At 52.1% G+C, this 21,159-nt stretch overlaps 1 protein-coding gene across 2 annotated transcripts in view; it reads left to right on the top strand.

Moving 5' to 3' along the window:
• The first annotated feature begins 1,499 nt into the window (after positions 1-1,499).
• TBX4 (T-box transcription factor 4) overlaps positions 1,500-21,159 on the top strand; it is a 33,196-nt gene continuing 13,536 nt past the window's right edge. The window contains exons 1-5 of one of the 2 annotated variants that reach the window (XM_030962725.1): positions 1,500-1,617; positions 6,119-6,277; positions 7,068-7,162; positions 18,668-18,787; positions 20,392-20,539. In XM_030962725.1, coding sequence (XP_030818585.1) covers positions 6,122-6,277; positions 7,068-7,162; positions 18,668-18,787; positions 20,392-20,539 — 519 coding nt within the window. In that variant the 5' untranslated portion in view covers positions 1,500-1,617; positions 6,119-6,121. Of the gene's footprint in view, positions 1,618-4,540; positions 4,705-6,118; positions 6,278-7,067; positions 7,163-18,667; positions 18,788-20,391; positions 20,540-21,159 lie in introns of those variants that run through there. The other variant, XM_030962724.1, reaches the window with a different exon arrangement.

Here is a 21,159-nt window from a genome sequence, read left to right as displayed (position 1 = left end):
ACACTGAGCTGCCCTGGGGCTGCTGTCCCCTCTCCATGCACACACCTGGCTGCCACCCTGACCCACACCTGGGTCCCTTCTCTCCCAGGCTGCCCTCCAGGCCTCGGGAGGGTGTGAGCAGAGGCACTGCCCTGCTCCAAGTGGCACAGCAGGGGTGGCAGGGCATGCTTGGCCCCCATCCCGTGCCAATGGCAGGTCCTGCTCAGACCCCACCCCACAGCAGGGTTTGGTGGGTGCAGGGAGCAGAGCTGGGGCTGCTGTGGCACTGGAAGCCAGGCTGCAAAGAAATCACCAGCTCTGAGCACCGGGCTTTGTTCTCCTTTTATTTTTCAAACCATCATTCGCATTCCAGCTCCATTTGCCTGCTCCCATCCTCCCATCCTCCAGCATGCTGTAGCTTTAGGGCTTTTTTCATTAAAATCAAAAAAGTTATTGCAAAATAGATGTTTTTTTTTTTTTAATGTATGTAAATCTTGAAGTTAAATCAGAGCTTTGGCTGGGAAATACCACTGGGGACTTTCTCAGTCTGACGCTCAGCAGGGCAGTGATCTCTGGACTATTCATTCTTACAAAGATTTTGCCAAGCTCATGGTAAAATCTCTTCCTTCAAAATTGTGCAACTGATTTGAAATGTTAGTTTTTTAGATGCTACTTCAAAAAATAATATGTAAGCATATTAAAAAATAAAAATGTAAAGCATTTGGACAAAATTAGGGTTAGTTTTAAAAATTAAACCAATTCCACAATTGTTAGCTTTTCTTTCTAAAATAATTAAGCTTTAAAAAAAGTCTACATACATGAATATTCGTTCCTACTTAAATTATTTCTGAATACAGGTTTAATATTTCTGGGCTGAATCTTGCACAGCTTTGTTTGAAATTATGACGGGTGAGTACACTTGGTTCGCTGGGATAAAATTAACAAATACCCCCCCAAATATTTGAAAACAAATGGGAATATGGTTCTTCGTTTGATTTACCCGGTTCCAGCGGAGCTTGGTGCGAGACTGAGCAGAACATTCGTTTACAACGTTTTAAAACATTCGTTAAAATATTTATTTAACAGTTTAAAACAAAGCCTTAGAGCCTACAAACGTGCCCAGGTCAGGGAAATACATGTGGATAATTGGGGGAACGATTTAGAAGCAGAGAATCACTCGCATTTCAAACCGTGCATACTTCCAATGCCCCCTTCGTGCATCTATTTTAGGCAGATGCTTAAGATTAAAGGGCTGCACGTCAGCCCGTATCTTACCCACGCTTCCTTGTCATCGTTTCTTTGCGATTAAATTTTGTGTTTTCCTTTCAGCCTAGAAGTGTTTGGTACCAGTCTCTTGGCAAAAGAGCCTGAGGAATGGAAGGGTAAAGAAATATGACCCAGCTGCTATGCACAATGAGGTTTGTAAGTCCTTGTATGGTATAAATAAGCATATTACACAGTTATTAGAAATTTGGCACTGTCGCTGTTTAGAAGCAAGACTCTGATGCTGTGTAATTCCTCCCGAGTTCGTGCATAACTCAGTATTAGCCTTCCATTCTTCCAGCCTTGTTACTGGCCAAATTCGGCAACTTTTTTTCAGTACTCATCCATTCAAACCCTTCTCGGCTGTGTAAACCGGTGAGTTTCCTCTCAAGTCAGTAAATCTGTGCCAACCCACGCGGTCGAGGCTCGGTCCTGAATTTTTCCCCCGTCTCGCACGGGGCTCTGAGCCGCCGCCGTCGGGTTCCGTCGGGTGCGGGCTCGGGGTTCGCTTCTCCCCTCGTCTCCGTCGTGGTTGGCAGCTTTTCCTGGGGGGAAGAGAAGCAGGTTTTCTTCGTGGGAAGAGGAGCCACGAACAGGGGCAGCGGCTGGAAGAGCGCTGGAGCATCCCGCGGGACGGATCCCACTCGGGTTTCCCCGGCCCGCGGACTGAGTGTAACTTCGGAGAAAAGCGACAGAGAACTTTTATTAATCGCCGGTGTTTAGGGCCAAGGCATGAGCGAGCTCGGTGACAGTGATGAGTGGTTTGGAGCGCTGGTCCCTGAAAGCGGGGCTTATCCTCCCACTGCTCCCTTGGCTCGGCGTTGATGAGCCGTGAATAGGAGCCACCCTGCCGTCGGGGATCCGGCCGTTTATCTGCCGGGTGATGACAGTCGGGCTGGTTTCGCCTCGCCGTCAATTGCCGCAGCCTTCGGGAAGCGCACGGAGCTGCCGCAGCCGGGGGCTCCGTCCGACCAGGACGTTTCACCCCTCGGTGTCGGCCCCGTCCCCGTGCTCGGGGGATGAGGAAATCTGTGCGGTCCCGGAGGAACCGACCCCGGAGCCCGCTACGGGCAGGTGCTGCCCGGGCTCAGGGCACGGTGAGCCGAGCGCGGCCGGACTCAGCCGGGGCCGCACGGGGGGGAATGGGCCCGACCCCACCGCTCCTGCATCCCCGTACGCACCGACGGGGAAATCAGGCTGGAAGGAGGCCTGAGAGTCTTTGGATTTACTTTAATTAAATCCTCCCCACCTGGGATTGCCCCTCCGCCCTTTTTTTTGTTGTTGTTCAAAGGGGAAAACACTGCATTTAACGTCGGGAAGCTAAGGCAGCGGCCGGCGTTTCCCCTTGCCGCGATTGCGGGAGGAAGGGCTGAGGGGAGACCCATCCAGACAAAGCCGAGCTCCCAGTCCCGGCTGCAGAGCCACACCAAAATTCACCTTGCCGTGGAGCCCAGCCCTCGGCAGCCCCGGTCCCGCGGGGAGGGCCCAGCCCGCGGGTGGGCACCGGCGGCGGGACAGAGCGGTCCGAGAGAGGGGGCTCGGCCCGGGCCCGGATCTCAGAGGCGGCTGCGACCGCGGAACCGGCGGGGAACGGAGCGGGACAGGTCAGCGGCGGGAGCGGCGCTCCCGGGAGCCCTGGCTGAGCAGCGAGCTGCCCCCTCACCCTTCGCCCCCTCTCAGTCCCCACTCGGTCCGTGCGGGGACAGGACGGTCGCGGGTCCCCTCTCGCCCCAGCCCCGTCAGGGCCGCCGCGGCCCAGTCTCACCTGCCCCATCCCGCTGGCTCCTGTGAGTTCCGCTCGCCTCACATCTCCCGGCCCGCTCGGGTCCTTTTTTTTTTTTTTTTTCCTTTTTTCTTTTCTTTCCTTTCTTCTTTTTTTTTTTTTGGTAGGAGTGGGGAAAAGGTTCATTACGAGGTTGACCCCACTTTACTTTTTATTCTGCTCCTGTTCCCAATTTCGGCACCACGTGACGGTGGGAGTGAGTTTGGGTTTAAATTCACTTTCAAGAAAACCCCGATAAGACCCCTGCCCCTGCCTGCCCATGGCGGGGTCCCTGTGAGCCCGGCGCTGCGGCAGCGAGGGGCGCCTCGGCGCCCGCCCGGGACCCCCGGCTCGGGTAAGGGGATGAGCAGGGCCTCGGGGGGCACGGTGAAGCGCAGAGCCTGGTGCTGTCCCGACATAGCACGGGGCACAGAGGTGGAGCTGTCGCGACAGGCCTGTGTGTACAGGGGTAGCGCGGCCTGTGAGGGATGTGAGGGGCGGCTCGGTAGCGCTGCGGGGGCTCTGTGTGTGTGGCTTGGTAATCGCGACAGCCGAGCTGAAGTGGCCCTTTAAGTCGCGACAGCACTCGGGAACTCTCCCGCAAGTGTTCTCCCTCCTGATCTGGGGGTTTAGCGTGGCGGTGGGAGCCCCGAACAGGCGGAGCCCGTGCCGCACGGTGAGGGAGCTCCAGCGGGGTGGTGTGAGCGGCCTCTTCCCTTGCCACCCTCACCTCGGGGCGGCCCTGATGGCCTGGCCTGGCCGTCGCTTTGTTGTGGCCCCCAGGTCCTGCCTGACTTGTGGCAAGGCTCGGGCCTCTCTGTCGCGACATGGAGAGGAGGGGGAGCCTTGTCCTCGTCCCCGGGCTCGCAAGGGAGACCCACAAAGGAAGGCAGGCCGCAGGCCAGCAGACATGGACGCTGTGCTTGCAGCGCAGGGTCAGGGAACACCACGGGGGTTGTGGGCCCCTCCTGAGGCGGGACCCCTGCCCAGGCGTGATTTCGGCTCTTCCCCATCACCTCTCCCGGGCTACCCCGGCTCCCGCCGCGGGGTCCCGCCGAGCCGGGTGCCTTTCCAAGCGCGGCCTATGCCCTCCGCTGCAGCCCCGGCCTTGCGCCAGCTCCACGGCGGGCAGTGGGGAGCCCCAGGACCGTCGGGGCTGTGAGGGGGCGGTGGTGCCGAGGATGTCCCCTCTCCCCGGGCTCCTCCCGGAGCAACGAGCGGCCCCGCTCGCCGCCAGGCCCGGCGCAGCGCCGAGGCAGGCCGAGGAAGGCCGCGGCCGGCTCTGGTGCGGGAGCCGAGCGGCCGCTGCCCCCGCCGGTGCCCCCGGTGCGGACCGTCCGGGCGGGCGCGGGGCTGGGCCGGGCGGGCCGGGCCGGGCCGGGCGGAGCGGGCCAGAGTCGGTGTAAGGGGATGTGATTGACAGCGGCAACGTCAGCAACAGGAGGGGAAGGAAAAGGGAGGGGGGGGGAGACAAAGAGGGAGGGAGTCGAAAGGCCCCAAACTGGATCTTTATGGAACATTTTCCGCCGAGATCAAGGGAAAGTGAATCCGCGCAGCGGGGGATGCTCCGCACGCCGCTGCCATCGGGGGCCGCGGAGCCGCTCCCGGCCTGAGCACCCCGCGGATGCCCTTCATGCCGCAGCCGCCCCTAGGCCAAGCCCGGAGCCCCCCGCTGCGCCTCCTGCCCCTCGGCCGGCCGTGTGAGTTCCCGGGGTGCGGGGGGAAGGACGGGAGGGAGCGGGAGGTCCAAGGGTGCGGGCTCCCCGCAGCCCGCCCGCCGAGCCCCGGCCTGGGGCGGGACACCGCCGCCTGCCTGCCCCGCTGCTCCCTGCTGCTCCCCGCCAGCCAACCTGCTCCGTACCGGGAGCACCGGTCCGGGGCTGGAGCCTTGCCCTCGGGCTTCGCCGCGGACACCTCCCTCCCACCTGTGCCCTCCCGGTCACCCGGCTCCGCTCTGCGGTTGGCCACCGGGACACATCCGCGCCTCGGCTGGGGCTGTCTCGTCCCGACACCCCGAGCCGGGCGGAGGGACCGGTGGAGTTGTCGGGGCACTGAGCCCCGTACCGTGCTCCCCGCTCGGTGCTCCCTGCCCCGGGGATTGCGGCTGGTCTCTGGGGTATGTGTGTCCGCTCGCCCACAGCCGGGCTGGCTGTCCTGCTCCTCGGCGGGAGCTCTCCCTGGAATTCTGGTGCGAATGGAGCTGGGAGTCCCAGTCCCGCTCTCCCTGGAGCTCTGCTGGAGCTGGAGTTTGGGATGCCAGTCCCGCTCTCCCTGGAGCTCTGCTGGAGCTGCACTTTGGGCTCCCAGCCCCTCTCTCCCCCTTCACAGCCGCTGTCCCGAAGAGCGGCTCGGCCTTGGCGGCTCGGGGCAGGGACCGGGGCCGCGGGCCGGGCTCAGGAGCGCTTCCTTGGGGACTGCAGGTCCGCGGCCAGCGCTGGTTTCGGTACCCGGGACCGGCACCCCGCAGCCCCCTCGGAGCTGCTCCCCCTCCGCGCCGCCGCTGCCCGTCCGTCTGTCTGTCCGTCAAGCGGGGCGGGCGGCCGCGTCCCTCCGCGCTGTAAAAGTCGGCGTTGATGCGCGGCAGCCCCGGCGGAGCTGTCAGGCCTTATCTTTATTGGCTTTTCCCAGTCTCCGTCCAAGTTTAAGAGGGGCCCTTTTATCTCGGAGCCCAGCACTCCCCCTGTTTACACCGTCCGGCTCCGCCGCAGCTCTTCATCGCGGAGCCCCCGCAGCCCCGACGGGACGGGGCAGAGCAGAAAGACCGACCGGGTCGGGCTGCCCTTCCCGACGGGTACCGGAGGGGAGAAAGAATCGGGGCTGGGGGCCTGCGGCTACATCAGACCTGAGGTGCCCTGGCCTCAGGCGGGAGCGCAGCCACGCGTGGGCGGCTCCCCCGCGGGGGCTGGCGGGCCCGGCCCGGCTCTGCCGGGCACAGCGGCTTCCCCCGGGGCCCACGGTGTCACATCCCGGTGTCGCCGAGTGCCGCCGCCCGAGGAGCGACCACGGGCCGGGCCGGGAGGGCCTGACCTCGCAGGTGGCTGTGCCCGGGGCTGGGCGAGGGGCAGGACGTGGCCCCCGGTGCCGCGAGCTAACATCGCGCCTCTTTCCCCCAAGGAAATGCTCCAGGAGAAAAGCCTGTCTGAAACCGAGGAAGGGTTTCCAACAGCCCCCGCGCCCGGCCATGCGGACACCTCCGCCGGCTCCCCCGTCCTCGTCGTAGCCGGGGGGAGCAGCACGCCGCTCAGCAGCCCGCAGCTCCCCGACCCCGAGCAGGTACGCTCCGTCCGGCCCCGCGTCCTGCCCTGCTGCGCATCACCCCCGCCACCAGCCCGGCCCGCACCGCGCATCTCCCCCGGCCACGACACGGGAGGGATTGCGAGGAAAGCTCATTTTTCTTCACTTTTCTTTGGTTTTATTTTTTTATTGTTATAACTTTATTTTCCCTGTCCGCAGCAGACCGCCCCGGGTAAGTCGGTAAAGGGCGAATCCGAGCACCGAGACCCGCGGCCGGCAGGGCCCGACCCGTGGCGGAGCCGCCGCCGCTCCTCCCGGGGCTGCGGCCCGGCGGGGAATTCACTGCGGGTTTTCCACCCCTAAATAAAACCCAGCTTCTGTGCCTTCGCTCCGCGCACGGATGCGATGTCCCCGGCATCCCGCAGAACGCACAAACCACGGCCCTGGACGCGGATCCGTTGTCCCCGCGGCTGCTCCTGGCCGCGGTTTTTGGGAAGCTTAGGGAGAGTCTACCCCAACAGACTTTTTTTTTCCCCTAGGAAAAAGGAAAAAAAAATAAAGAAAAAAATTTCCATTGAGCCGCAGTGTCCTGCCTGGTTGTGAAAGTCTGCAATTAAAACCGGCCTCCGTTTGTTTCTCTTATTTTTTGGCAAAGGACAGCGGAATTTTTGACTCCAACCTCCTCCCGCTCAGGCTGGTGGCTTTGCCCGGAACCTCGGCTGCAGCGCGGGCCTTGAATGTCCCCAGCCCTTCCCCGGCCCTTCCCAGCCCTCCTCACACGTTTTCTCCATCGTTTCTTGCTATTCTCATTATCTTAATTTTTTTACAGACAATAGAAAATATCAAAGTCTATCTCCATGAGAAGGAGCTATGGAAGAAATTTCATGAAGCTGGCACGGAAATGATAATAACCAAAGCAGGCAGGTTAGTGAAAATTCCCTGCAAACATGTATTGCTTCTGATCTCTATGAAATGTCCTGTTTGCCAAGACTGCATTTTGCAGAGCTGGTACAGTCAGTGGCATTTAAAGAATATTATTGTTATTGCAGATTTCAGTAAGATCATTTTTTCAGTGTAAACTGTACATGTGTTTGAGTGTGGCAGTTGGAATGTAGATGCAAGAAGATGTTGTGGAGTCGTTTGAAACATTTAGTGCTGATTCTCTCTGGTAATGTTGTTGCTGTTTTTTTAATTATTATTTAATTAGGAAATTAGCATAATTATGGTGTTTTGGTTTTTTTCGAAAACAAAGCAAACCCCTTTCCCTTTTCTGTGCGGTGCACTAAGACCTGTGCTGGGACACTCTGCACCAAAGTTTTAGCAGCACGAAGGTTCTTTTAATCTCAAAACTGAAAGAGAAAAGGGTGCCACTTCTGGATTAAAAAAAAAAGATCTGTTTTCCCTTGGAAACCAATAATTATTTTTATCAAAACAAAGCCCCCTCAGTGTGCACACTCAGGGAAGGAGACCAGAGCTTCCAGACGCTTCAGTTGCCCAGAGAACTCAGCCCTGCATCTGCTCAGGGCTCCTTTTCTGCCCGGGCTGCTCTGGTGGGAGATGGCAGAATTAATGTCAGAAAATAAAGAATCAGAATTAAACCTCAGACCATCACAGGGTCGGGAATCAGTTAATTCCCAAGAAAATTAGCCGGGTGTCACTGTGGGCACCAAAGTATCTGCCCTTGGCTTCTGCGGCAGCGGGCTCACCTTGCTGCTGCTGGGAGGGAAAATTGAAGCATTAACATTTAACTCCAGCACGGCTGTGCTCTTCTGCCGTGCCCTGCCATTGCTTGTTTTACACCGTGCTAGGGAGCTGTGCAGCCAGGCACTCAAATAACGGGGAGAAAACAGAGAAAAAACCCCACGAATAATTGCTGTGCGGTATTTATTTCTCTGTGGTCTCGGATCCTTTGCACAGCAGCCGTGGGTGCTCATGGGGTGTGTGTGTGACTTTTCTCCCCTGTTTGCTGCTCCCACTGTGAGACCCAGAACCCAACCCTCGGAATTGGATTTTTGGGATTGATTTGAGCACTTTCCCTCTGCTTTCCTTCGTCCCGGCAGTGCTGCTCGGTGTAGGGAAGTTGGACTTTAATAAGCAAGAAATTCCCGTTATTCCCCCTGGAGAGGGGGTGTATGTCCCAGGAATCTTCCATTTATTTGCTAGGTGGCTGTTTATGGAGTGATGGTGCAGGTAACTCTGTCCTTTTCACACCTTATTTTAGTGTATAAAATCTCAGGGCTTGTTCTGCAGCCTCTGCTGATGGGAAGAGCCGGGTTCATTTGGATGGGTCTGCTCCCTAAGTCAGCTCAGATGAGGGGATCAAGACCTCAGATATTTCACCCTTAATTTATCGTATCTGAGTGTGCCTGTGGAGATGTGTAATATCTGTACCAAATTCTAGACCCTAAGCATCCCAAACGTGCATGTTATCTCTCTGTAAGTCTGAACGTGGCTTGTTTAAACAGCTCCAGATGGACAGGGCTCAGTCCCACATTCCTTGTCCGGTGGAACTGGCAGTGCACCTTTCAGGAGGTGGGATGGGGGGGTAGATCACAAGATGTACAAAAATTTGGGATTTTTACGTTATTGAGCCAAATTCTCCATTGGCGAAATTCAGGGCAGCACCATCGACGTAAAAGAATTTATTTTTTTTTATAAACAGTTTTGAATTTAAAAAAATAATGAAAGAAGCGGCTGAAATGCTGATGAATAACACGGAACAAAAGAACTTTTTTTTTTCCACTGGGTTCAGCTGCAAATGCTGTCAAAATACAGGACGAGGGCTTTTATCGGTGTTTTTAGCAGCGAGGCGCAGCCCCCGCGCCGCCGGTGCCGGGACCCGGCTCGGTTCCCCGGTCCGGGCTGGGCTCTGCCGCAGCACCGACAGCAAAAATACACAAAATAATTAGCATGAAAAATCGAACAACTAAAATGCCGTGGCGCCTCGAGTCCCGGTTCACAGCGATGCCACGCGTGGCCGTGCTGAGGGCAGGGCAGCCCACGAGCTGCAATCTGCTGCTAATCCCCATGCAAAGGACAAAATGAAAATTATTACTTCATGCAGATTTTATTTTACCCAGGCTATTTAAATAGAGAGTCGCAATAATAAACCTCCTCTTGAGCCAATTAAAAAAACGATGGTTAATGGAGATTTGTGTGCACTTGCATTTAGCATTGGGGGGGTGTGGAAAGAGGGAAAGCGGCTAATTGCAGGCACTAATCAGGACTCTAATCCCCCTCCCAGCAGGCACAGAGATGCCCCTGAATGCCGTTAGTTGAAATCACTTAAATGTAGGTCTGTCTGACCTCAAGGGGCACAAACGAAAAGAAATGGAAGCCTGATTTTTAAATTTCAAACAACAACAAAAAAAAAGAGTGACTTTAATGACAAGTTCACTCAATGGGGAGGAAATGTAAAGCTCAGCGGAAGCGTTAATTCCATGGCAATGGTGTAAAATAGCTTTTTTTGTATAAACAAGGCAAATATTGATAACTTGGTTGGGGGAGAAAGGGGGAGTCATTTGTTTCACTCTTTGTGGAGCTCCACAGAACGAGCCAACTATAAATTATCGAGAATTTAGGGCTGAGAATTACTTTAGGGGATTATTACTCCCTCTTAGGACTGATCTGTAGGAGATATTAGGAGAACACAGCAAGCTCAGCATTGAAATAGAAATCATGTTGTTGCCAAGAAAGTTTGATTTATAAAGTGGAAACATCTTTAAAATGCGCTCGCTATCTTTTTAATGTCTGACTGCTTCATTGTGGGAGGGGGAAAAAAGAGATTATTTTATATTAAAAGGATCATCAAAAGATAAAAAGTTTATGTTAGCAAAGTTCCCTGAACTTTGGAGAAAAGCGCTCGGATCCCTCAGAGCGCCCGTGGCAGCACCCGCGGGATGGGCGCCGGCTCCATCACTCAGAGCCTTCCTCTCCTTCCTCCTCTTTGAGGTTTGCTCTGATTCCGCATTTCTCCTCCGGAGGATTCTCTGCTGATGGTTTTAAAGGGCTGAAAGTCTGCGGTGCAGGGATCGCCCCGTCCCCGGCGCTGCCCGGAGCGCTGGGTACCCGCGGCTGCCCGAACCGGGGGGGAACGAGAGGAAAGGCGGCCACGGGTGATCCCTTCGGGCACTGCCCATCTCGAGGGGCGTTTTGCAGGGCAGGTTTTTCGGGAGGCAGAGGCAATCCCGTTGTTTGAGCAGCCCCTCTCCGCGGAGCCCCGGCGGGGCGGCCGCTCCCGGTCCCCGTTCCCGGTTCCCATCCCTGCTCACAGCGCATTTCAGGGATGGGGGAATGAATCCAGCGCCCACAGCGAGCTGTGAGTGCCTGGTTTTGGAAATGATTGTTCACAAACCTTCCCGTGTGTGTGTATTTATATATGTGTGTGCATGTGTGTTAAAACAAACAAAAACTGCTCCAAAACCAAACCAACCAACCAAAAAATCCCTTCTCCCAGAAAAAATACGGAACCAAAAAATACTCTTAAACTCTCTACCGAAAAGTTCCAGTCGGTGAGATCCTATTAAATCAAATTAATCAAATCAATCTAGATGCTAATGAAGGGCACAGGGTGTATTAGAGATGCAGATGCAGCTGCACATCTGGATTCCTCCCCTCTGGCCGCCCTGCTGTGGGGGCATCGCTGTGTCCTAGCAGGGTGCACACCTTTCCTGCGGGATTTTAGGAATTCCGCACTTGTGAAATTGTACGAGGGGTGGGGAAAGCAGAAAGCAAATGAGGGACTTCGTTATAAATCTGGCTTTCCGATTTCTTCCTCTCACTTTTATGTGCTATTATTTGACTGAACAATTGTCGATTCTTTTGTAGCTCGTGGCAAACCATTCTTTGTGAAATCTCATCTTTCAGACTTTATTTCTGCTGGAAGTTAATCTTTGCTTCCACAGCCTTCCTGGCTCAGGATTTCTTCTTTCTGTTAGATTATTTATTGAGCTGTTCCCTAGAGTTTTTTCCCAAGGTGCCAGTCTTTGCAGCATTGTAATTTCTATCCAGGTATTGCCAAGGATAAACAATTTGATAAAGCTTTTGTTTCGTCAGTAAAAAATGCCAGTTCATAGGATGTCTGGTCAAATTTTTGTGAGCAGCTCCTGAAGAGAAATTAATGTGTCATTTCTCTGTGGTAGCAGAAGTGCCCCTGAGGCGAAACAGGAGGCTTGAGATACTGAATTTGAGTTTTGGCTGGAGTGCAGGACGTGCACAGGTACAAAGCCAGCTTTGGTCTCTATGGTAGAAGGTTTTAAGAAGCATATGTGGGAAAATGCTGCAGAGGAAAAAAATAGAATCGATAAAGCGTCTTGCATGTGCGGAAAAGACCCAAATCCCCTTTAGATGTTCAAGTTTCATTTTAAAAGTGGCTTATTTCAGTTTTTTTAAAAAAATCTGTTCCTAATCAACTTTAGTAAACCAAAATAAAACTAGTTTTTAGGACATCAAGGTCTGAAGAAGTATAAATGCTTTGGCTAAGCTGGTGCAGCTTTCCTGTGTGAATAATCCTTTAAAAGTTAAATTTTCCATGGCTCTGTAGGGCATATGGATGCCCAGTTCTCATTACAATTAAAGGGAAATATTTGTCCAGAATCTTTTGAGGCAGTTACAAGAATTTCTACTGATGTTTTTTGATTCAAAAGCAAACCTTAATATCCGAGATCAACGAAGGAATGTGAGCTGTCAATATAAAACATAGAAATAAAATAGATATTTGAGGAATGTTTGATCTGCATGCTCCTAAATTTGGGGTCCTGGAATTATCCTGTTCAGGCAAACTCCTGCTTTTAGAGAAAAAGCAGGAGTGAACTCCAATGGCTCTTGGCTATGCTGCTAAAGTTGTCAACAGCTTTGGCAAGGGAGACAGAGCTTGTGCATGCCGAGCAGGGCAGGGATGGGAGTCTGGTTCCTGATCCATTCTCTCTGCAAGCAGCCATCCCTGCTGTTTAAAGGCATGGGATGCTCATAGTTAAGGGTGTTCCCAAAGCTTTCCCTGCTTGTCCTTGTGCTGGAGCTGTGGCACAGTGAGGGGAGGCTTTGGTCAAGCCCAGATCAGCTGGGGAAGGTCCCAACCATTGCTGGGGCTCTGCTGCTGCCTCAAAGGCTGCTGGACACCGGGGCTGTGGCTCCAGCAGTGCCAAGGCTGCCTTGGTTCCTCCCTCAGCCCATGGCCAGGCAGCTGGGCTGGAGAGGGAGCAAACCTGCCCTGAAATGCTGTTGGTGACCATGCTCTTGCCCAGGTTCTCTCTGAAGCACCTCTGTGCTGTGCTGCTGGGGCTGCTGGCACCACCTCTCTCATCCTCCTGCACATTGGGACCTTCTCTGCTCAGCTTGAGCTGCAGCAAAATGAAAGCCCAGAGAAGCAGCCCATGGCCAGGAGCCTGCCCGTGCCTCGAGTCACCATGGGGCAAAGAAAGGAAATGTTTCTAGACCATGAAAGCAGCCATCCAGCTCACCAAGTTCTCAAGTATGTGAGAAACAATGTTTTATTTAAAAATTAGATGTGCTAGCCAGAAGGAAAAAATACAACCTCGCCATTCCAAAATATAAAAATCCCTTAACTGTCTGACCTTCTCATCACTAGGTCATGGTCCTGCCACCAGATAAATCTCTGCTATCTGCCCATAGACTGAGAGTTCAATGTTGCTTGTGTTAGTGACAGTGAATTTGGGGCTGAAAAATGAACTACTGATGAGAACTCCTGTTGAACCTGTATTGTTTGTTATTCTGAGGCAAGGATCTGGCATGGGCTAATCCAGCACTTCAAAGTTAACTGCTCTTACTTTGTATACAGAGCGTCATAACGGAGTGGCGTGGGTGATAAGAGAAATAAGGGACTGAGGGTTAGGATACACTGGGAAAATGGGACCCTGTTGAAAAACTCTTTGATCTCTTTAAAGTATTTTCTGAAAGCAAGAATCTATCAAAAAGGAAATGCCATTTAAAAGGCTAAAAGAAACAGCTGACATCCCCAAATTTGTTTTAATCTGCCCTGGAGAATATTATTTTTAAAGATGCGTTAAGTCAGTGGAAGAAATACTTGTCGAAAGAAGGGAAATTGGAAAAAAATGAAGAAAGGTCATCAGAATGGAGACATAGTTCTTGGAGGCTCTGCACACCATTCTTTTCCCTTCCAACAATGAAGACAAGGAGAAGCATCCTCAAGCAGCCACGGCCAAGTCTCAAGAAGAATTTGGGGCCACATGAGTCCTTATCAGGGATGCAGGTGTGTCACCTGCCTTGGTGTTCTGAAAGCATTGCTGGAGGCATCTCAGCATGCCCAGCAGGTTCTGAGGAGTTAACGGTTTGTTAGCCAAGATGTTGAGTGAGCAGTTGTTTTCTGATCCTTTCACAACCTGATCTGCCACAGGCAGCACAGCACGGGAGTTCCAAAACTCCAGCCACTGCTTTACTTGACCATCCCAAAAGCAAGAATTGTAAAATCTCTGTATGTCATTTGAAATCTTTGTCTTATTGTCTTAAAAAGTAGAATTCCAGCTGCTGAGCTGCTGAAATGTTTGTGGATGTGTTTACCCCCTTGAAAGGACAGAAGGAAGCACTCAGTAGTATCTGAAGGACCATTCACACCTCAGGGACATGCAGTGAGTACCAATCCTCATAAATCCATGGGCTTCAGAGAGCACTGGCAGCCTTTGGTGAGGACATGGCTTGGGTTGCTCAGGTGACCTGGTTCATGCAGTTTTCTCTATGGAAATACTGTCTGAATTCCCTGCTTGCCCTGCGCTGGTCAGAGACATCCCCTCCCAGCCAATGCATCCATAGGGGCATCAGGAGTGGTGCTGGCATCTAAGTGGAGGTCAGGTTCCATCCTGGTGAGCAGGAGGGTAGTGAGGGTTTGTTGCTGATTTGCAGCTCTGATTCTCTCCACTTTTCTGGTTTGCTATCCCCAGCCCAAAAAATAAGATTTTGCTGGACATAGGAGCTTTGCAGCCACCCATCTCTCCAAGATCAACCAGACCCGCTCATCTGGGCATTAAAACACACGTGAGATGCCCACAGAGAGGCCAAGGCTGGAGAGCCTGAAAGGCTGGGAACTGCTGCCCCAAAGAAAAGCAAAGCTTTTCTCTTATCGCTCACTTCCAAATCCAACCAGCCAATTACACATCAATTAAACTTTGTTTGAACAATAATAGAAGCTTTGGCTCCATGTCAGCAACTGCTCCACAGTTAAGGGGATTGGATAGTAATAGTATAAATAAATAAACAAGAGATGCTTATTCTAACAGTTCATTTTAAAACAATTTGTGAATATCATGTAGAGATAAAATGTGGCTAGCATAAACTTAGCTAAGCAGTGACTGCTTCATTATCAGAACAAATAATTCACTAGCACATCATCTTTGAAGCTTGGGAGGCCTGTGGAATTGTGCTGCTTGTTTATTTTCCTGGCTTTTACTGTTTTTGCTACATTTCATCTGCAGGGAAGGGTTTAGCTGGGGCTGTGGCAGTGTGGTGCCAAGCTCTGGTGATGCTGACCCTGCTCCCACTGCCCACGGTCCCAGAACCAGGCTCAGCCCTCTGCCCTCCCCAGGGCACCACCCAGTGACTGTGGGGTTTTAATGCCACAGGGGGTGTCCTGCTCACACAGGAGGCACCGTGGCTTTTTCCCCATGATTGCTTTCTTTGAAGGTGCCTTTCTTTTGTGAACATAAAATCTGATTTGAGTGTTGCCTTGTGAGGGGCAGTGAGAGCTGCTGCCATGGCACAGCAGCACTTTGTCCCTGCCAGTGCAGGGGTGGGACAGGAATGTGCCTGTCAGAGCCACTAAACCCAGCAGAGAGCTTTGAGTGGCACATGAGACCCTCAGGACAGGGCTGAGGAGCCTGGATGGTGCCTTCTGCTCTGGCTGGAGCTGGAGGGAGGGAGAAATGGGTTTGAATGTGCCTAAAACTGGAGTACTGTCGGTTTTGGTGTTTTGCAGAAGAGGCTGTTGGGGCTGGTGCTTGGCTGCTTGTGCTGAGTCCCTTGTGCATCACACGGGTGCTGCCAGGGCTTGTGGCTGGTCCCTGGGTGGGCAGGGCAGCTGTGGGGTGGCTGGTGGACCCTGCTCCTGAGTGGCACTGCTGCCTCCACCTGTGGTGTGCTGCTGGGTTGGACACACACCTGGAGTGGCTTTCAAAAAAAGGAATATAAATTGGAAGGAAATTGGTCCAGTGCTGGACATCTCCACTCCAGGGGTGGTGTTGTCATTGGCACATTCAGGGCATTTGCTGCAGCCCATGGGCACTGTGTCCAAACAGGTTTTGGGTCTGAACAAAAGGTGATGAGGCCAGGAATTGCTGCAATTAATCTCCTGAGTGCTGGTGGCTCAAACTTCACTGGAGACTCGAGTGTTGCTGTGCTGCACTTGTGCCCATCACTGAACCTCATCACTGAGCTGCCTCGTTTGCCCAGGCAGGGCTGCAGCTGCCCTTGGCACAGGGGGTACCCTGAGGATCAGGTGTCACCAGCTTGTACACACTCCCCAGAAGCCCCAAATTCCCAGTTTTTGTCCCCCGTTTCTGCGCAGCAATGCTGTCCCCTGGTTTGGAGCCGTGTGGGAAGGAGGGCGGATAAAACAGAGATCTGCCCGGCTCTTGCTTCAGACCTCCCACCAAAGCCAGGCTGAGCTTTCCCAGAGCTCGGCAAGACGTTGGCAAGTTTTATTGCAGCACTGGGTGATTCTTGTGCCTCTGCCGGTCCCCGAGCGGTGGATGATGAAACAACCTATTGTGCAGGAGCTGGGGGAGCGGAGCATCCCCGGGAGCCGCCCATCCGCCGGGCTCCTGCCTGCACCGGCCTGCCGGAGGGGCTGCTTGTGCAAAGCTGCTGCTGCTGAGCTGCAGCTCCTCGTGCCTCTGAGTAGCTCCATTGACCTGTAGTAAATTTGGAGAAGCAGGCAGGTTTTTGGCCCCTTCCCAGGCCTGACAGGGAGCTCTATAGAGCCACTGTAGCACGGCCTCGCTCCCAGGCAGGGCTGGTGCAGTTCCACCGTGGGGTTCTGCTCCCTTCTTTCAAATGGGACATTTAATAAGGGCCAGGACATGATATTAGGTGCTGTCTCTTGCTTTTTTTTTTTCTTTTTAATTCAATCTCTATGACTGCATTTCCTTGGCCCCAGCTCTCGGGTTTGTCATGCCTTCCCATCAGAGATGCACAACCCATGTTTGTATCATATTGCAGAGATATTTACTAAACGAGCCTCTGCCAAGGGGTTGAGAAATATGTTTTCATTAAGAAAATTAAACTGACAAGTCCCTGGACAGCACATTAGTCGCATATTTTTTCTTTAAGGCCAAAATGCAGCAGCTAATAATAATGATGAAATGTCCATGCACAGCCAAATTACTAAAATCTACCCATGTTTTCCTGGAAAAGAATGTGGAGAGTTGGCAAACTTGGTTGTAGCTGGGTCTGTGGACTGCTGAGTACAACGCTACCACTGCGAGATAGTGAGTGGTTTGCAAGTTAAGCAACACCTTCAATCAGATGTGAGTCCCCATTTGTTATCCTTAAAGAATTTCAGCTGTATATATTATAGTAGTACTTTGGCTCTTTGTATTTATTTTAGAGGGCTATACTAAAGAACATTATAAACTCAGGCATGTCCATGCTATATGAACTCCATATGCTGAAGCTTAATTTTAAATGCCATTAAAAGAGCACTTAACATTTACAATATATCAGTTCAGCTACTTTAGCAGCTTAGATGTTCTACAGTAAATGAAATGATTGAGGGGAAAAAAAATTCAGAAGCTCAATGTTATAAAAATCCCCAGTGCAGGTATGATACTATCAAATTGTGTTCATTTCATTTGTTTTTTAATAATTTTATCCTCCTTTTTTAATTTTCTTTTTTTTCTTTTTTGTTTCATTTAAAAATGCCTTTTTAAGGCCTAATTAAAAAAAATCTTGGCATTCAGATTGGATTCCTTGTACAATTTTTTTCAACGTGTGAATTGGGCTGTGTATTCACAAATTGAAATGTCCTACTGTATTTACCCAGGTGCTTACCTGTAGGAGGACAAGGTTAAGAGGAGTGCAGAGTTTATGAATGAAAATCAAAGAGGGACATTGCTAAACCACCTCTTTTTAGTCCAGGCTAATTACATGGTAAACATCTGGAATTTATGCAGGGTGGTTAAAAGAGTCAATTGAAAGGATTTTGAACAGGGCCCATTTTGTTGCCTTCTCCCCAAGCAGCGACAAAATGGTGCTGCAGACTTGGACCAGCTCAGGAAAAGAGGGATAAAGTGGGGGACAAAGTGGCCTTGATGTCTGATGGAGAAATGACATCAGGATTTGGGCCCATCTTAATTCACGTAATTCGAACGAGGCCAGGATGTGGCAATTCTCATCCTCCATCCCCCTGTGCAAGGAGAACTTTGTGTCCTGGCTGGAGGGCTGTGGTGAGCCAGTTTGCTCTATTGACTCGGGTGTTTTTACTGGATGAGGAGGAGGTGGGGAAGATGGAGCCAAGAAAACAGTTATACTGAGGATGTGAAGTGCCTAATCCTGCAAATCCTGGCTGCTGATGCAGCCTCGAGGGATTGGGAAGCCCATGGCAGTGTCAGTATCCATTAGGGCTCTCTCCTCTGGATTGCAGGGCTGGACTGGGATGGAATCTGCTGTTTTCACAGCCACATGGCTTTATAAAAAGGTATCATTTAATATCACAAAGACTCCTTAGGACTGCAGGGCATGTAAATGATGTAAATGTTCTCTGTGATGCACTGGTGGATGGGATGCTCTAGTTTGGTGTTGGTTGCTGGAGCCAGTGGGACAGGCACGTTTTGGTGGGAAGCTCTGCCATGCTCCAGCAAGGTTTAAGGGGTGTGCTGTGAATTTGGGAAATCCTGGAAGGGCAGAGCAGCCTGTCTGCACCACCACAGGGTTTAACCCTTTCTCTCCCCCAGGCTTTGCTGATCCTCAGTTCTGTTTGTTGGAGGGAGCACAGGACGAGTGGTGGGAGCTGGTGGATATTGGGATCATGTGGATGACAAAGCTTGTGCTGGGTTTCCTCTGAAATGTAGCCATGTCTCCAGACTTTTCAAACACTTCACAGCAGCAAGAAATCTGCAATTTTGGTGCTGCCATAAGCCAGGCAGAGCCTCCTGTAGAAGTGAGGGCTCCTTGTCCAGGCCTCCCACAAACAGGGATGTGTGGACCCCCCTGTATGTCTCTCTGCACCCTCCTTTTACTGGCACTGGCCCATAGCCCCCCTCCCTAAACCCTCATCAAAATTGGTGCCCACTTTTACACTGGCACATGCTCTGGAAAGAGAGAGTTTAATTCAGGTATGAACAACAATGTCCTCGCATGAATCCCTCTGATGGTGGATCTGCTTTTTGGGCTGCTGCTCCAAGTTTCCATCAGTTCCAGTGCTTCCACCCCTCACTAACGTGGTGACCCTCTGCTTTCCCTAAGGAGGATGTTTCCCAGTTACAAGGTCAAAGTGACTGGAATGAACCCCAAGACCAAGTACATTTTGTTGATCGACATCGTCCCGGCCGACGACCACCGCTACAAATTCTGTGACAACAAATGGTAAGACAACACTTCTGTTTGCCTGCTTTTCCATAAGAAATTTGCAATTGGATCAACCATTTGTTGTCCAAACTTAGAAACCAACAGAAACACCTTCCCACGGGAGGGCTGCCAACATCCCACAGCTCTCTTTGGTGGAGCAATGATGGACACAAGAGCCAGGGCTGGAAGTTTAAACCAGACAAATATCAAATGAAATATTATTAACAGGCTGGGTGGTTAACTGCTGGAAAAAAAGTGCTGCTGGGATGGTGACTTGTCCATCCCAGAGTGTTCTAGGCTGGGGAGTTTTCTTGGAGAAGATGCTTTAGGCCCAGCACGGGTTATCTGGCCGTGTGCAGTGTAGGAGGGCAAAGCCACAGCCTGCCTTGTACCAGAGGCTGGACAGGATGATCTAATAGTCCATTTTGGCCCTCAAAATTAGGTCTCTATGTGGCTCGAGAAAAGTTTTAAATTCCTTTCTTCTATGGTAATATTTTGCTTTTAGGAGAGCAGCTATAAAGAGAAATATGGGGTGGTTCACTCAGAGCCCTGATTCTCTTCTGTTATTCTTCCTTTCCCTGTGCCTTTCCCAGCAAAGTTACTTGCCTGAGAGGCAGCTGGGATTTTTGCTCTGTGACAAAAGAAATGTGTTTTTTTCTCTTTTGATTTGCCCCCACAAAATGCCCGGCAGCCTCCCTCACTGCCACTATTTGCTGTGGTTTCCCCAAACCCTTCCCCTGGCTGCTGCCTGCTGAAAAGCAATGGAAAATTTCACAGGGAACGAGCTCAGTGACATCCCAGAAAGCAGAAATTATTTACTTGCACATTAGGGCTGCTCCAGTTAAAAAAAAAAATCCCTTTTCCGTGAGCTTTTGTCCCGGAATGCCGCTGGGTAAGAGGAGTGGACTGAGGGTCTCTGCACCACGGTGGCCACTTTGTGTGTTTCAGACATTAAACACGAGATGATGGATAGTCCTTAACTCTGTTTAATTTAGTTTTTGCCAGCCCTAGAGCTGTTTCCCCTTCTCCTTTTATTGCTGCTGGAAAGTTTCTGTTGTTTTTGGTAATATTGCTTTTATTGGGGTTTTATAAGAGGAGAACAATGTGGAGTAATGAGGGCGTTGCCATTCAATGATGTCTCATGGCTGGGCCTTGTGTCCAGGAGGGCTGGTGGTGGTGTGGGGCAAGGGGAGCTGCACAGGGTGCTGGGCCAGAGTGGGGAGCAGCCCCTTCCCACTGGGACAGGCTGTGGGAGCCCTGGCTGGCTGTGAAGGTGCAGCACAGGCACCTTCTGCTGTGCAGGGCCATCTCCCTTTGCAGAAGGGTCTTTGAAGACTTCCAAAAACCCAGACAAGTTTTCCTCCTCAAAAGTGTCTCCACAATGCCCATGTGAGGACGCTGCCCCAAGGGAATCCCACGTGGGAGCAGGGATGGGGTCACTCTGCCAGCCTGAGATGCTGAAACAAGGATCCCAAAACCCCCCATGAGCAGCAGGAGCCTCCCTGAGTCCCCGTGTCCCAGTGCATCCCCCCAGGGCTGGCAGGAGGGTTGCTGGGATGAGTCCAAGGACAAAAAGCTCTTCCAAGTGCCAGGGTGATGCCATGTGTCCCCTCTGTTGTCAGGATGGTGGCCGGGAAGGCCGAGCCGGCCATGCCGGGCAGGCTGTACGTGCACCCCGACTCCCCGGCCACGGGAGCCCACTGGATGAGGCAGCTGGTGTCCTTCCAGAAGCTCAAACTCACCAACAACCACCTGGATCCCTTTGGACACGTAAGAGAGACATTCTGCAAGGGCTGTGGGTGGAGGTGGGCTCAAAATGCTGGGTTTGTGTCTGGGATGCTGGGTGGGATACAACAGTTAATAATTGTTAATTTAATAATAAGGAATAACATTATTTTGTGCTTGGGGGGAGTGTTTAAAGTAAAGGGAGGGGGTCTGTGTGCTTCCCCTGCTCTTGGAAACACAGCCATGACTGGCTCAGCTGTGTCCTGCTGGATGCCACTGAGGTTTTCTTTTCTGCCCAGGATCTTTCCAGGCAGCGCTGTGGGATTTTCAGCCTGGCACGTGGTACATGCAGCTCACAGAAGCTGGTTGCACAAACTCCTGATTTTCCAACTGGTTTTGGCAGCCCTAGAAAAGATCAAGTATTTTATTTGGAAAATTTTGATTCATGTGTATTGGGGAGAGGTGGGGAGCACACAGTTATCTACCCCAGTGCATTTAATAACTCAGACCAAGGGCCCTGGCAGCCTGTCAGGAGAGTGAGTGCTCAGATACTGCATATAAAAACACAGACCTGTCTGGTTTGCACAATTTGAGCTGAAAGTCATGTAAAAATAAACCATCCTTGGTGAGAGGAAGGGAAGAGAGAGTTTAAAATCCTTCTAGCT

The sequence above is a fragment of the Camarhynchus parvulus genome, chromosome 19 (genome assembly GCF_901933205.1).
Source record: "Camarhynchus parvulus chromosome 19, STF_HiC, whole genome shotgun sequence".
NCBI lineage: Eukaryota > Metazoa > Chordata > Aves > Passeriformes > Thraupidae > Camarhynchus > Camarhynchus parvulus.
The sequence above is the reverse complement of the archived record's forward strand: the minus strand, read 5'-3'. Positions and strand labels throughout refer to the sequence as shown.